Source organism: Aulonocara stuartgranti (assembly GCF_965226115.1).
Source record: "Aulonocara stuartgranti genome assembly, chromosome: 11".
In the NCBI taxonomy this organism is placed as follows: Eukaryota; Metazoa; Chordata; class Actinopteri; order Cichliformes; family Cichlidae; genus Aulonocara; species Aulonocara stuartgranti.
In genome coordinates, this window is record NC_138947.1 from 463,924 (window position 1) to 479,861 (window position 15,938).

Genomic DNA, 15,938 nt, shown 5'->3' on the forward strand with positions numbered 1-15,938 from the left:
GGCTGTAATGTGACAAAATGTGGGAAAGTTGAAAGGGGCCGAATACTTTTGCAAGCCACTGTATGTAAACAGTTGAGTTCTGGTGCAGGTGAAACAGCCCACACTGCTTACATAACAGAACACTGGAGTAAACTCTCGACCATCTCATACTTCTGTTTAATCAGTTTTCTTTTTGATGTTTATTCAGCTGTGTGAGAACTATAACTTTAATCTCAGCCAAACCGATTTACTCACAAACAAATCAGACACTGAAAAAAGCCAAACAATGACATTTATAAGTATCTAATTGACTTATATATCATGTTTGACCTGAGTAGCCAAAGACCACGGTGGGGTTGAAAACGATGTGCGGGGAGTTCGTCTCCCAAAACGTCGGAGCACTTTTGCAAATATGTGAAATCGTGATAAGCCGAGCAGATGTTTGAAGTTCACGCAGCTACATTTTTGCCTGAAAGTATGTTTTGTGACACAGAGTAATATTAAAAGTAGCTGCTGCCATTGTTGGAAACTGGAATATGAATATGAATTCTGGGATAATATAGGCCACAAAGGATACACCCGACCCATCCTTCAAATCTGGGAAAAGGGGAACGCATTTGGAGCAGCTTTTGAATTTGGACAGGCTTCATCGCGTCGCTGTGACGTAATCGGGCTACAAATGCGGCCTCAGGAGGATGCAGCCCATGAACTTGGACACCCCCAATGTCATAGTTTTTCCAATACTGACACCTTTATGAAAGCAGCAGTGTGCGTGCTACTGTGATTTTCACTTTTCACAATAATGATTTAACACAACACCTTTGAGCTTTTATTTTGAAATTGTGCGTTTTGGAAAGCTGAACGTAGAGCACTTGGAGACGAGCACAGGCTGTAAAAAACAGACGAGAGTGATCACGGAAAGGTTTGGACGTGTGAGAGAAAAGATGTAAATCACAGTCACAGCAGGGCGCTCTGACACAGTTCAGTGGGCTGAACTCACGTTGGTGTTGATACTGTTGATGTTTGGATTGAGCTGTTCCCTGCAGGCCATTCAGAAAGAAGAATACAGGTCACCTGACAATCATTTCAGCCAGTAAGCACTCGCGTTTACACTGTGTGGAAAATGAATAATTCTGTGAACTCAAAACTAAAAAGAAAAACTAAATAATTGTCCTGTCCACAGCTGTCAACATTACCTCGTCAAGCCTAAGAGCCCGCTGCTGACCCTGAAACGGCGGTGAGGTCGCAAACCGTGAGTCAGCGTCACGCGTTTTCAGGTAGACGGGACCTCATGAAACAAACAGGACGAGTCAGGCTGCTTGATCCATGCTTTATTACAGGAAGTGAAACACAGTCAGCAACCAGTCAGCAACTTTCCGCAGTGAAGCTCCACTCACGTGTTTCACATGGACATGAAAACCAAAACAGATTCTATCACCTGGATTACAGAGCCCGATTAGCCCCACCCCCCACACGTCCATAGATCTGAGGCTCAGACAGAAACGTGACGGCGCGATGTGTCGGGTGTCTCGCTCTCACCGCCGTCTTAAATACGCCAATAAATAAACAGTAAGTTAGCGTTTGTTCAAGTTTAGAGGAAAGAAGCAGCAGAGTTCCCGTTAGCATGTTCGTCCTCTCCGAGTCCGAACGCCACCAGCACACAGACGTACAGCAGTCTGCTCATATGTACACGCCACAGGTCAAAGGTCAGCAGGCTTCCTGACCCTGTGGCCTCCTGGGTCCCTCCAGTGTGACGTGTGAGAGGGTCATCTGTTCAGCTTCTCATCAAACCTGCAGAGAGACAGGAAGTGGATTCATGAACCGCGCCAACATCATGAGGCCTTAACGTCTCTGTGAGCGTCTTCGTCTTCTCTCCGTCTTCCTCACGGCACAGATCACGTGACATTTCTGCAATCGTTTCTCAATAAAAGGCTCAATGCAAACTGATGGAGGGCTTTTAATTTGGAAATGATACAGGAAGTATGACTCAGTAAAATAGGAGTTAGTCAAACAGAAGGAATAAGAAAAGGCTGTTATCACCAGCTGTTAAGGTGAATAGGGGTCAAAGGTCAGTATGGGTTAGGTCTAAAACATACAGAAGTAGCAGCTAACCCAGCTGCCACTGTTAGCCTTTTTGTGAGGTGTTATAAGCGTTTTCTTGCATTTTGTATTTAATCTGTGTGTTCAATCGATCATCAAAGTTATCTTAGAGCCAGATTAGAGTTACAATGGAGTCCAAGCCAGAGTGGAGTCAGAGCGGAGTCAGAGTGGAGTCAGAGCAGAGTTAGAGTGGAGTCAGAGTGGAGTCAGAGTCAGAGTGGAGTTAGAGTGGAGTCAGAGTCAGAGTGGAGTCAGAGTCAGAGTGGAGTCAGAGTCAGAGTGGAGTCAGAGCAGAGTTAGAGCAGAGTCAGAGTGGAGTCAGAGTCAGAGTGGAGTCAGAGCAGAGTTAGAGCAGAGTCAGAGTGGAGTCAGAGTGGAGTTAGAGGGGAGTCAGAGTGGAGTTAGAGTGGAGTCAGAGTCAGAGTGGAGTCAGACTGGAGTCAGAGTGGAGTCAGAGTCAGAGTGGAGTTGGAGTGGAGTCAGAGTCAGAGTGGAGTCAGAGTCAGAGTGGAGTCAGAGCAGAGTTAGAGCGGAGTCAGAGTCAGAGTGGAGTCAGAGTGGAGTTAGAGGGGAGTCAGAGTCAGAGTGGAGTTAGAGTGGAGTCAGAGTCAGAGTGGAGTCAGACTGGAGTCAGAGTGGAGTCAGAGTCAGAGTGGAGTTGGAGTGGAGTCAGAGTCAGAGTGGAGTCAGAGCAGAGTTAGAGCAGAGTCAGAGTGGAGTCAGAGTGGAGTTAGAGGGGAGTCAGAGTCAGAGTGGAGTCAGAGTGGAGTTAGAGTGGAGTCAGAGTCAAAGTGGAGTCAGACTGGAGTCAGAGTGGAGTCAGAGTCAGAGTGGAGTTGGAGTGGAGTCAGAGTGGAGTCAGAGTGGAGTTGGAGTGGAGTCAGAGTCAGAGTGGAGTCAGAGCAGAGTTAGAGTGGAGTCAGAGTGGAGTCAGAGTCAGAGTGGAGTTAGAGTGGAGTCAGAGTCAGAGTGGAGTCAGAGTCAGAGTGGAGTCAGACTGGAGTCAGAGTGGAGTCAGAGTCAGAGTGGAGTTGGAGTGGAGTCAGAGTCAGAGTGGAGTCAGAGCAGAGTTAGAGCAGAGTCAGAGTGGAGTCAGAGTGGAGTTAGAGGGGAGTCAGAGTCAGAGTGGAGTCAGAGTGGAGTTAGAGTGGAGTCAGAGTCAGAGTGGAGTCAGAGCAGAGTTAGAGCAGAGTCAGAGTGGAGTCAGAGTGGAGTTAGAGGGGAGTCAGAGTCAGAGTGGAGTCAGAGTGGAGTTAGAGTGGAGTCAGAGTCAAAGTGGAGTCAGACTGGAGTCAGAGTGGAGTCAGAGTCAGAGTGGAGTTGGAGTGGAGTCAGAGTGGAGTCAGAGTGGAGTTGGAGTGGAGTCAGAGTCAGAGTGGAGTCAGAGCAGAGTTAGAGCGGAGTCAGAGTGGAGTCAGAGTGGAGTCAGAGTGGAGTCAGAGTCAGAGTGGAGTCAGAGTGGAGTCAGAGTGGAGTTAGAGGGGAGTCAGAGTGGAGTCAGAGTCAGAGTGGAGTTAGAGTGGAGTCAGAGTCAGAGTGGAGTCAGACTGGAGTCAGAGTGGAGTCAGAGTCAGAGTGGAGTTGGAGTGGAGTCAGAGTCAGACTGGAGTCAGACTGGAGTCAGAGTGGAGTCAGAGTCAAAGTGGAGTCAGACTGGAGTCAGAGGGCCTTACTGGCGGATGGCGTCAGGGATCTGCAGCTGGTCTGTGGGGATGAGCTCGGACAGCTGCTGCAGACTCTGAATGAAGCGGATCTTCCTGCTGAACTTATCGCTGTGGAGAACAGGGTCAAAGGTCACAGGTGAGACAGACCAACTACATCAAGCTAACACAACACATCAGGACCTGGGATAGTTTAACCTGTAAGATTTCTCACTGAGATTTATCTGTGTAATGACCAGATCCACCACAGGAGGCCGCTCTAACCGAGGGGGAAGACTTGGGGTCCTGTTCTAAAGCTCAGGTCTGAGCTTTAGAATGTGTTTCTGCTGCAACATCCAACATCTGCATAACATCAAACACTCTTTAAGACACTGAGATGGCGCCTTGTGCTGACCGATGTTTCCATCAGGCGGTGCAGTTCTGTGAGGTTCTGGTTTCACCAGCGTGCACCACAGACTCTTGGAAGAATTCTTCAAGATCGAAAGAATTACGAAGATTGGCGATGTGTTAATCGTCAGCAACAGACATGACAGCCGTTTAATCTAACGCCAGTAAATTATTGGGTCTTAAATGTTATGTAGACATCTGCCACCAGGTGGTGCATCGTCGTTGGGAAAACCTGCTCATCTCCATCTATTATTACTTTATTACATTAATATAACAGGAGGTTCAGTAAAAACGTCCTTCAAGGAGCTGCTCTTTACTTTCTTACTCTGAGTAACTGTCAGAGCCTGTACTTTTTCACTTAAGTTTAAATCCATACTTGAACTTTTACTGCAGTATTTTTTAACACTAGTATATGTACTTCATATTGATGTCGTCAAAGAACAGCATCGTGGTCCGTAAAGCCCAACAGCGACTCTACTTCCTCCTCAAACTGAGGAGAGCGAGAGCAGAGAAAGGATCGTGGGTGCTTCTCTGCCCTCACTCCAGGACATCTACTCTCTCCCTGCTCTGTCGACCCCGCCCCCCCAAAACTCTGAACCACCGCCCTTCACTGACTCCCACACTCCCACTTTCCCAAAAACACTCAGACTGTGTTGGACACTGTTGTGTGTATAAGACTTTTATCTTTTATGTTGTTTAGTGTAACACTGAGGACTGTGGGAGCCCTGCAGTTTCACTGTGTATGATCTGTACATGTGCTTTTGACAATAACTCTTCTCTACTTAAACACTGAATGTCTGGACTTTTGCCACCTCTGATCATGAATGTGATAAATATTTTAAAATGCCTTTGTTGTTAGTTTTTGACATTTTCCACCCTGCTTCTCTCAATGACTATCGCCCTGTAGCCCTCACCTCAGTAGTGATGAAGTGCTTTGAACGCCTGGTCAGAGACTTCATCATTTCTTCACTACCAGACACACTGGACCCACTACAGTTCGCTTACCGTCCAAATCGTTCCACAGACGATGCCATCTCTCATCTCCTCCACACATCACTCACTCACTTGGACACTAGAAGGGGGAATTATGTTAAAATGCTCTTCATAGACTACAGCTCTGCATTTAACACCATAATTCCCTCCACACTCACCACCAAGCTGGAGCATCTGGGACTCAGCTCATCTATGTGTCAGTGGATCTCCAACTTCCTAACTGGCAGACCACAGGCAGTAAGGATGGGCGGACATGTCTCAGCCTCCACCACTCTCAGCACTGGAGCCCCCCAGGTGTGTTCTGAGCCCCCTGCTGTACTCTTTGTACACATATGACTGTGTGGCCACTACCAGCTCCACCACCATCATCAAGTTTGCTGACGACACCGTCGTGGTGGGCCTGATCTCTGATAACAACGAGACGGCCTACCTGAAGGAGATTAGGAATCTGGAGAACTGGTGCCAGAGGAACAACCTCCTTCTAAACGTCAGTAAGACAAAGGAGCTGATAGTGGACTTCAGCACTAAGCAGGAGAGGAACTACCAGACCCCCGTCATCAACGAGTGCCCAGTGGAGAGAGTGGACAGCTTCAAATACCTCGGAGTTCACATCACGCAGGACCTGTCATGGTCCTGTCACATCAACACCGTGGTGAAAAAGGCCCGACAGCGTCTCTACCACCTCAGACGCTTGAGAGACTTCCAACTGCCCTCCAAGGTGCTCAGGAACTTTTACTCGTGCACCATAGAGAGCATCCTGGCGGGAAACATCTTAACCTGGTTCGGGAACAGCACCATGCAGGACAGACGAGCTCTACAGAGGGTTGTGCGGTCAGCTGAGCGCACCATCCGCTCCGAGCTCCCTGACCTGCACTCAATCTACAGCAGGCGGTGCCGGACCAAGGCCAGGAAGATGGTGAAGGACCTCAGCCATCCCAACAACAGACTGTTCTCTCTGTTGAGGTCAGGAAAGCGATTCCGCTCCCTGAAGACCAACACAGAGAGACTGAGGAGGAGCTTCTTCCCGCAGGCGATACGGTCTCTCAATCACACCACCACACAGTACTGACCCACACATACAGTTCTTACACACACACTGGACTTTCTGGACTTTGGTTTTGCACAACACTGGTCACTATATTCTTCATTTCCAGTTAATACTTGTACAGCTGCTGTTATTGTGTATATATTTATTTATATTTAGATTTCTTCATACATTCTTATATAGTTCTATATTGTGTATTGTGTATTTTGTTGTACAGTTATTTTATTTTCAACTTTAATTTATATATTTATCTTTATCTTATTCTTCCCAGTTAAATTTACCCTTCATTCTAATTTGTGTTGTACAGTTATTTCATTTTTAACCTTAATTTATATTTTATTCCTTCATAGTTAAATTTACCCTTTTTAATTTTTCATATTTATTTCCTATCTTATTCATAGCCTTTTCCTTTTTTGTTTTCTTTAGGTCACGAGCAGTTGTCCAAGCATTTCACTACATATCGTACTGTGTATGACTGTGTACGTGACAAATAAAATTTGAATTTGAATTTGAAATTGAACTAAACTTCTGAGCATTTCTTACTTTTACACTAGTCTGTTAGTCTAATTTCTTTCCCTCATCCCAAGTAAAGACTCATTAGATGCTGCACCGTGAACGTGCACACAGTGATTTATCCAGTGAGCTGCACTTTGACTCCATACAGAGTCAAAGTGCAGCACACTGACAGAGGCCCTGCTAGATTTCAGCTTCTTGGTACTTCACTGCCACCTTCTGGTGGTAGGAATGCACTGCAGCCAACCAGGGTCCAGAAAAACCAAATGTACATTGTGTGTGTGTGTGTGTGTGTGTGTGTGTGTGTGTGTGTGTGTGTGTGTGTGTGCGCGCTGACCTGATAAAAGGTTTGACCAGCGTGATGAGAGCTTTGATGTACCAGGCGGGATGGACGACCAGCAGCCCCTTCAGGTCCTTCTTCAGCCTGCGGAGACATGAGGACAGTGAACCCCCATGTCCTTGTGCGCTAAACACACTTCAAAGGCCACCGTGACCATCAGCTGGTCGCGGTAACGCCATTACGTATGACAGACGAGTTAAAGTGCTGCTGTGGTTGTAAGCGTGCACAGCTGTGATGAGGAGGAGGAAGAAGATGACCTCCAAAGAGCTGGAAACATGGCTGAATCCCCGACATCATCTCCCAACAGCAAAGGCAACTGATGATTACATCATGACCACACAGAGCAGCGCTCCAATCAGAGCGTCTCTTACACAGCGAGCGTGATCAATCAGATTAAAGACGTCATGACGGAGTCTGACCCGACGTCAGCACCATCACCTGCTGTCGTTGAGCCACAGCCAGCTATTAGCTTTTATTAGCAGAAGGTGACATGGCGAGAGGCGGGGGGTGTTGAACCCCCACTGCTGCCATCTTGGATTGCAGAGTTGGTGGGTTGATTGTTTCCAAACAGGAAGTCTGACTCGAGTGGATGCTCCAAATAGGATCTCGGCGCTGCACGCCACGCAGCGTGTGAAAATCAGGTCGTGACCCTGACACTGCAAATGGATGAATAGAGGGGTCATTTTTGTTGTGGCTGTGATGGGGGCGGAGCTCTCCGTTGGCGCTCTTGCCTATGGTTAGCGTAACGCGCCTTGTTTTCACCTTAGCTCGTCTCACATTCAGAATATCCCGTCTTCCTCCTCTCACCCACACCGGTCGCGGCTGATGGCCACCCCTGAGCCTGGTACTGCTGGAGGTTACTTCCTGTCGCCAAAGTGCCTTCTCATAGGGGGTCACATGATTGTTAGGTGCCCCGATGCGACTGTTCGTGCTACATAAATAAAGCAAAATTGCAGGTAGTTGAACTGAAAGATCATCTCGCCGCATGGTCCACAGGTCGGAGCAGACACAGCGAGCAGTTATGAGAAGCTCTACTCGTCTACGGGGTCACAGTTACTTTTTTTTTTTTTCCTCTTTTTTAAGGCAAAGAAAGATGCCCAACGGATTTACTTTACCAAACTGACCATCCCAGCCTTGCCATAATGGTCCATTTGATTCACCTTTTATTGTTTATTTTATTTTCACTTACTGAATACGGGACAGACTTGACTGGGGGAAAGAAGGGGAGAAAGAAAGGGGGAAAGAGAAACAGCTGAGAAGAGGGACGGGGGAGAAGGGCAAAAGACAAAAACCAACAGAATGAGCAGAAAAAAAAAAAAAGAAATAAATGCATATATCAATCACCTGGGTCACCTGCTGAGAAAGAAAAAAGAAAGCAAGCAGAAGAGAACAAGAGTAATAGAATAAACAGCATCACAATGATATATGGGAATATGACAGTAAATACTAAATGTTAAACATTATTGTGCAGCACATAAGATCAACAGAACACAGTGTGCTTTGAGGTAGGAGCCAAAAAGGGTGTAGTTTGTGGGTGTGATCACCCGTGTGTACACCTGTGAGCATGGACGCGCTTGTTTTTTTTTTAAAGGTTCCTTCATGTAATGATCTGCTAGAGGGTGTGGGGGGGCCACAGCCCCGTCCTCCAGGGCGTGAAGCAGGTATGGAGGAGATCAAAACTCCAGACATCCAGAGGCCCCCAGAACACAAGAGACCAAGGAAGACCAACAGAGGGGCAGCCGCGCCACTGTCCCAGAAAGAGCTGAGGAGAGTCCCAGATGAGGGCTCACTCAGCAGCCGCGGAGCAGAAGCCAGGGGGAGTTGCAGTGACGCGCCCGTGAGCTCCGCCGGCAGCCAGCTGCGCCTGAGTGACCGAGCCCCAGGCCGAGAGGCCGGGGTCACCCCACCTCCGAAGTGGCCCGAGCGAGCCCCAGGCTCCAGGCCCCGATAAGCGGCCGCCAAGGAGTGAGCCGGTGTGTACCTGGACGCCCATCCCCGGACACAAAGAACCACCAACGCACCGATGTCTGAGGGAGTCCGCCACTGGCAGGGGAAGTGGTGGTGGGGGGAGATAGGCCTCCAAACCTTGGAGGGCCTGAGATGTCCCCAGAGAGGTGGCGCCTGACACCCAACCTGACATATAGACACAGACATACAGGCACACACAGACACAAACATCCATTCCCACCCTCATGCTCTCATATGCACTCACTCCACACTCAACCAACGTGGAGACAGACATAAAGAGACGTTGTACACACGATCACACTCCCCAAGCGTACTCTACAAACCGGGTCTAGGTACCCTTGCCCCTGGAGGGGGGGAACTGCACCCAGACCCAGGTGGTGTTACCCTTTTCCCTGCGGTGGGGGGAGGCAGACCGCCCCGACTCCGCAGCAGCAGGGAGGCCACACACTCCAGACCGCAGTCGGACGGCCAACTCCTCCTCCTAGCCCCCCTGCTCCAGCAGGTCGCAGAGAATGGGGGTGAGAGAAGACTCCAAACCTCCCTCCACCCGCTCATTGTAGTGTTGATGCATGTGTGTTCTAAGGTGCATTTAAAACCCAGGAGGGCATGGAGCTACCTGCCAGAGAGCAGCAGGTAAGCGCATGGTCCCTCCTGCTGGCCCTCAATGTCTACGTGTATTTAACATTGAGAGGTGGACAACGACGCCAGGGGTGGGGTGTACACCCTGATGGTACTTTAGATTACGTGTATCGTGCCCACCCCCAAGATCCTATATGTATGTGTAATGAGAGTGTGAGTAATGTGAATGTCTAAGTTGTGGGATAAAATTGAGGCAGAGGCAGCCAGAAGGGGACAGAGGGGGGGGGGGGGGGGGGGGGTAGCCTCCTCTGCACCCTGGTGACATACCCCTACTCCAAGGTCCTGCATGTGTGGGTGGTTGTGATGGAGCGGGAAGAGGGAGGCAGCTGGAGATGGGGAGGGAAGGAAGGGAGGGGCAAGTGACCCCTCCCTGGGGCCAGCTCCCCCGCTGACCCCAGTAGGTACCCCCATACTCCGCGACCCGCCAGGGAAAGGGGGCCCAGGCCCATCCAGACCGGGGCCCAGCGCAGCAGCGCCTCCCGGCCCCACAGAGCCCAGGACAGTCCACCCAACCCCACCACAGAGAAAACTGCACCCACCCCACCATCCACTCATCTTCCAGACTACATAAGACAATAAACACCCAGGCTGAGATCTTCCTCCACCTCTCCTGTATCTCCCCCTCCTGTAGAGAGAGTTCCTGAGGAGAGGAAAGCTCCTGCAAGATGTGACAATCTTCCCCACCAGTTGAAGAGCCCCCCAGGTGGCTCGATGCACCGGCGGCACCCTGCTCCAGGGCTGGGCCCCCATGCACCCACCCGCCCACAACCCCGGCAACACACCAACCAGGACCCAAGCCCCCGAGGCCCGGCCCGGGCCCCAGCCCAGAGACGGAGCGCCCCCAGAACCTCACGCCCATCCCGGACCTACCCAGGGGCAGCCAGGGGTCACAGTTACTGAAGGAACAGGAAGTAAAGAAGCTCCACCCCTCAGAGCGGTGCTGAGAGGGGATGCTGTACCTCCTGTCGATGGACGTGTAGCACTGGTGAAGCCATTTGATGGAGGGCAGCTTATTTCTGGGAGCCATGGCGCACAGGTAGACTAGCAGGTAATTCTCTGAGACCATCAGGTCCAGCGTCCCCACAATGTACCTGCAGGGGAAGACAGGTGATAAAGGAGGCGTGGCTCACACCTGCTAGCATTTGACCACAATTTCTGGGCCCAAACTCACCTGAACAGGTTTTCCATGACATACTCGTAGTTTTCCACTGTGTTCTCTGGCAGGTAACAAGAAGTGAAGAGGATGATGGCGTTCATCCCGTCTCCAAAGTAGCCTGTCAACCAACCACAGGCAGAGCTGTCACGGTGCAATTTCAAATACAACACAGTGTTAGCTCCATGGCACCTGCAGGTGTGTTACAGGTGAGTGTGTGTGGCGCTCCTGCAGGTGTAATATCAGTGTATCATCTTATTTGTGTTACAGGTGTTTTTCAGGTGTGTGTGAGACCTGGAAGCTCCTGCAGGTGTATTACAGGTAGTTTGGTGGGTGTGTGACCTCTGACCTCCATGCGACAGGACCTGCAGGTACGGCTCCAGGACGCTCATGTTGACATGGTATTCGTGTCCTGAGATGCAGAACCGCCTCCAGCGCCGCCCTCTGCTGTCCACCTGATCCAGCTCCATCAGACCTTCGGACTGCTCCATCGGATTTCTGGCCACACCCACAGCTCCACCTCTGCCCATCCGAGGAAGGTCGTCTGTGAGACAGAGGTCAGAGGTCAGCTGCTTTTCTCTCGGTTACATTACTTCCCATCTGCGTGCACATCTCACCGTCCCACTCCAGGTCGTGCATGCTGTCCGGCAGTGTTCCTGTCTCGCTGTCCGATGGCGTCTCCAGAGCTTCCAGGTTGATGTCAAGCGACGGTGTGTCGTCTGGTGTCCCTGACAGCGCGGCTGCAGAGAAGCTGTTCCGATCGTTCGAGTCACGGCGGTTCAGCGTGAGACTCAGAGACGGTGCCACCAGACGCTTCTTAGCTCCGCCTCCACCCGATAGAGTGAGGCTGGTGACCGGAGCTAAAGAACAGAGGACAGAGTGAACACTGATTGATTTTTGGAAGATTGTTGTCATTGATTTTGATCACCTTTGATTGGTGACTTTGAGCTTTGTCAGAATCAGAATACTTTACTGAGCCATAGAGGAAATGATGTTGGTTACAGCGCTCCAGTACCAACAGCAACAAAGACAATACAGGAAATAAACAATAGCACAATATATACAATATTTACATATATATAAGCCACTTACTAACAGTGTTGAGTAAGTTACTTTAAATTAGTAACTTAGTTACATTACTAGTTACTTCCATCAAAAGTAACTCAGTTACTTGAAGTTACTCGTTACTTTCAAAGTAACTAGTTAGTAGGGAAAGTAACTTTGGTTTTACTCAGACTTCTCTTGTTAATGTGTTGCTTCCGTAACTTTGCCAGTCTTCTAGCTTGCTTACTTGCCACAGTGCACTGTGCCACCTACCAATAGAAAGGAAAAGATAATGTGCACATTTCCACGAGAGAAATCCCACGCCTGGACCATCGTTGACTGCTGCCATGATTCTAGCCTACATCACAGAGTCATGTGCGCTTTTTACATCCAACACAAAAACTGCAGTCGTGGTGCTTTGATTGTACTCAGAACTCGGAAATTCTGCCTTCTGAATAGGAAGATGTAGGTAACAGCAGACTGCAGATGAGCTGCATACAGGGCTGGACTGGGACAGAAAATTGTTTCTCCATCACCTGTTCAGCTCTGATGATTCAGTAAGGACATCTCCTGGTTTCATCTTCATGTTTCCCTCTCACCACATATCCAAACCGACATCATGACCAGCAGCTTTACAGCTGTGGCTCCAGCAAACATCAGCTGATACTAGAAATTAATATTAAATAAACTCCACCTAAACTTGGTTCATATCTGACCCAGATGGACTGCAGGTCATAACTTCTAACCTGAAGTTCAGTTCACCTGACACTCTCGGACCAGCGGCCGCTTCGGGTCTCTCCTCTTGCCTCCCTTTCCCTCCTCCACCTGCTGGCCTCCACCACTTGCTTATGTTACTGAATCTGTGGAAGCTCCGCGATAGCCACCACACGAAGTAACGAGTAACGAGCCTATCTAAATCCCAGTAACGAGTAACGCGTTCCTGATTTTGGCATAACTAGTTACCGTGCTCGTTACCACAATAATAACGTAGTTACTGTAACGCGTTACTTAATAACGCGTTAGTCCCAACACTGCTTACTAATAAATATCTGAATAAGAAAGAAGAGCATGAGCAAAGAGGGTGTAGCAATAGCAGTATACAGTGTGTTGGGTGGATGAGTTGTACAGGGAGATGGCCACAGGCAGGAATGCATTCCTGGGTCGTTCAGTGGTGCTTTTTGGTAATCTCAGTCTATGACTGAGCGTGCTCTTGTGGGAGGAATTATCCAACACTGTCTTTATCCTGGACAACGTATGCCTCTCCATCACAACCTTAAGAGAGTCCAGCTACATCCCCACAACATTGCTGGCCTTGCAGATCAGTTCGTTGAGTCTGTTAGCATCAGCAACCCTCAATCTGCTCCCCCAGCATGCAACAGCGTAGAGGATAGCACTGGCCACAACAGACTCGTAGCTTCAACTTTAGCTTACAAAAATTGGTTTTCACCTGATTCTCCTGCTGGACTTTCTGTGTCATCCTCTGGAAGTGGTCTGAAGCAGCAAGCCCAGCAACGCCAGCCAGGTAAAACCAGGTAAACATGTGAAACAAAGAGGTGAGAAGATATTCACCACACACATTAGCTTTAGTTTGCATTTATTCACAGCTATTAGCTTCTGTTAGCACATATTAGCATTAGCCTTTATTAAAGCTACATTCGCCTCTTACCATATGTTACTATTAGCCTCTGTTAGCACAAATTAACATCCTCCATAAGGATCTATTTATCTTTATTAGCCTCTGTTAGCATGACCTCTGACCTGGGGAAGCCATCATCCTGCCACTCCTCCCTCAGCTCCATGTCCTGGATGTTGGCGGGGCTTGAGGGCCCTGGAGCAGACCTGGAAGAGCAAAGAAAAACCGAAACTGGGACCCAATTCAGATTCTCTTCTCTGATTGGCTGATTGTTCTTCTGCAGGTATTTTGACGTTTTTTTGTGGTTCTATTATTTAAAGTTAAATAAAGACCAATAAATAAGTTTGTTTGATCGGACATTCATGACTCACACACACACCTTGGTCTGACCTCCTGTGACGTTCGTTTGGAGGTTTGTAAACTATTTATAGCTCCAGGGTTTCCGTCCAATCACAGATCTGACCTGCAGGCAGTTAAGCCTCCTGGTGATTAAAATCAGATCAAACCCGTCTGACTGCTCTGACTATCTCACACACACCTGAACAGGTGAACAAGGGAGGGGCTTCATTGTTCCTCTGTTTGCTGTGAAGCTGACACACCTGATCTCCAGCTACAGTAACTGAACAGGTGTGTGCAGTGGGTGGTCCTCTGCAGGTGAGGAGTGTTTTCACTGCGGTACCTTCAGGGTCAGCTCGCAAAAATATCAGAACTCTGATGAGCCTCCACAAAAACAAAGAGGAGAGATGAAGGAGTCTGTAAAGCTTCCTTGGAGTCACTCCTGGTGAGGAACAGCTGTGGATGGATACATGAAAGTTCAGATGAAATCCTGGTAAAGATTAAAACTCTTCACAAAGGATCTCAGCCAATCAGAGGGCTCCTCAGGTGAGAACATGTGAGAAGAAGGAGGAGGAGTTTAAGACGATGAAGACTGATGTTTGCAGATCGTATAATCTGCTCAGTTCTTTGTCTCCAGCCTTAAAGATTCGTAAAGTCTTGGCGGCTGCCCCCTGGTGGTGCGTGCAGATACTGCAGGTGAACTGCAGGGGGTGGAGCCAATCATTATTACATCATCACCTTTGATTCTGAGCTCGTCCCAGCAGATGGCACACTTGGCTCAGGCTGTTGATTTACAGCCAGATTTTCTAAAAAAAGCCAAAATGGTGTGTGAGCGCAGTCCTCAGGTGTGTTATCAGACGCACCTCCGTGGGCAGTAAGGTTAGGCCAGGAACATAAGATGCTTTGTTTCGGCGCGGGTTATTAAACTGCGTGTTGTGAACGTTAAATATTCTCCCCTAATGTCCTCGGCTCTGCATGTGTTACAACGGCCTCACCTGCGCAGGTGAAGCTGCAGGTGCAGAGTGCGAGGCGTGAACCTCAGAGCGATGTTCAGTCCGTTTCTTCATCAGCTCAAACACAGTTCACATTACTGGCAGTTTGTTTGGTGACGTTCACTCAGCACCTGCTCCACAGATCAGCTGTTTGCAGGAGCATGATGGGAAATTGCAAAAACTCAACGTGTGACACAAACTAGCGCATGACACGCAGGCGTGACCGGACGCCTCACCTGCAGAGCTTCACGGACTGAGTTAGGAGCTCAGAGAGTGTTTTCAGGGACTCGGGAGGATCAGAGGCCTCCTCTGGTCTTTGACTCTGAGCTCAGATCCAGGAAAAGGCGTCAGCTTCCTGTCCGAGGACCAGAACCCGATCAGGACCCGACCAGGAGCCAATCAGAAACTGCAGACTAATCAGTGAAGTCATCAGCAAGGAAGAGATCGGCGATGAGGCTCAGGACCTGGACCGGGAGACCCCATAGCAAGCAGGAAGTCAACGGACATCACTTCCTGCTGATCAACAGCCCAGATCATCAGGCGGTGAACATATCACAGAGACCCCTTCACTGACCGTCAGCAGCAGAAGCAGTTTGAATTGAACTTCCTCTTTTTACTGAGCAGGAAATGCGCACGCACACACGCACAAATACACACACACACTCTCACACAGCGTTTGAGCTGTAAATATTTACCTGTCCTCACCGTGCCCGTCTGTATGCTCAGTGGGGGAGCTCATGATGTCACTCTGATGTCACGGCGTGCTCTGACCAGCGTGTGGGACCCACTGGATGTCTGAGTGTGGTGTCCTCCTTCCTCTCCTCTCCCTCGCACAGAGGGAGTTCCCACTCTGACTCTATGGGGCTCGCTCTCTCTCTCTCTCTCTGCCTGACAGGTTTGTCTGCATTTCACCACAGAGCCGCCACCTGATTGGCCACGCTCACCTGCTCCTTGCACACAGGTGAGGTGGCAGATCAGCTTCAGCCTGCTTCATTAAAAATCCACCAATCAGATGCTGAAGCTATTTAAAGCAGGAGGAAGTGCAGAGTGTCCGCAGGGTCCTAGTGCCTGTGAGAGCAGCTTAAATTCAGTTAAATGCTTTAAAAAGACTTTTATTTTGGAAGTCAGGAGGCATGAATGACATATATTTAGGAA

The 15,938-nt window shown here is 49.2% G+C and overlaps 1 protein-coding gene across 4 annotated transcripts; it reads right to left on the reverse strand.

The window, feature by feature from the left end:
• Positions 1-1,295: 1,295 nt before the first annotated feature.
• On the reverse strand, positions 1,296-15,839 carry bnipl (BCL2 interacting protein like). Of its 4 annotated transcripts, XR_014279488.1 has the most exons (11): positions 15,479-15,839; positions 13,581-13,661; positions 13,270-13,313; positions 11,396-11,638; positions 11,128-11,322; positions 10,797-10,899; positions 10,585-10,716; positions 7,016-7,102; positions 5,279-6,105; positions 3,955-5,199; positions 3,762-3,851 (listed from the first exon to the last, which is right to left on the reverse strand). XR_014279488.1 is itself a non-coding variant. In XM_082550586.1 (10 exons), the coding sequence occupies exons 1-10, from the start codon at positions 15,520-15,522 to the stop codon at positions 1,746-1,748; spliced, it is 1,053 nt and encodes a 350-aa protein (XP_082406712.1). In that variant the 5' UTR covers positions 15,523-15,831; the 3' UTR covers positions 1,296-1,745. The 4 variants fall into 4 exon arrangements, 2 of the variants coding, with proteins under 2 accessions (XP_082406712.1, XP_082406713.1); XM_082550586.1 differs by lacking the exons at positions 3,955-5,199; positions 5,279-6,105 and adding an exon at positions 1,296-1,770 and having other exon boundaries at positions 3,753-3,851; positions 15,479-15,831; XR_014279489.1 differs by having other exon boundaries at positions 3,955-6,105.
• Positions 15,840-15,938: the final 99 nt, after the last annotated feature.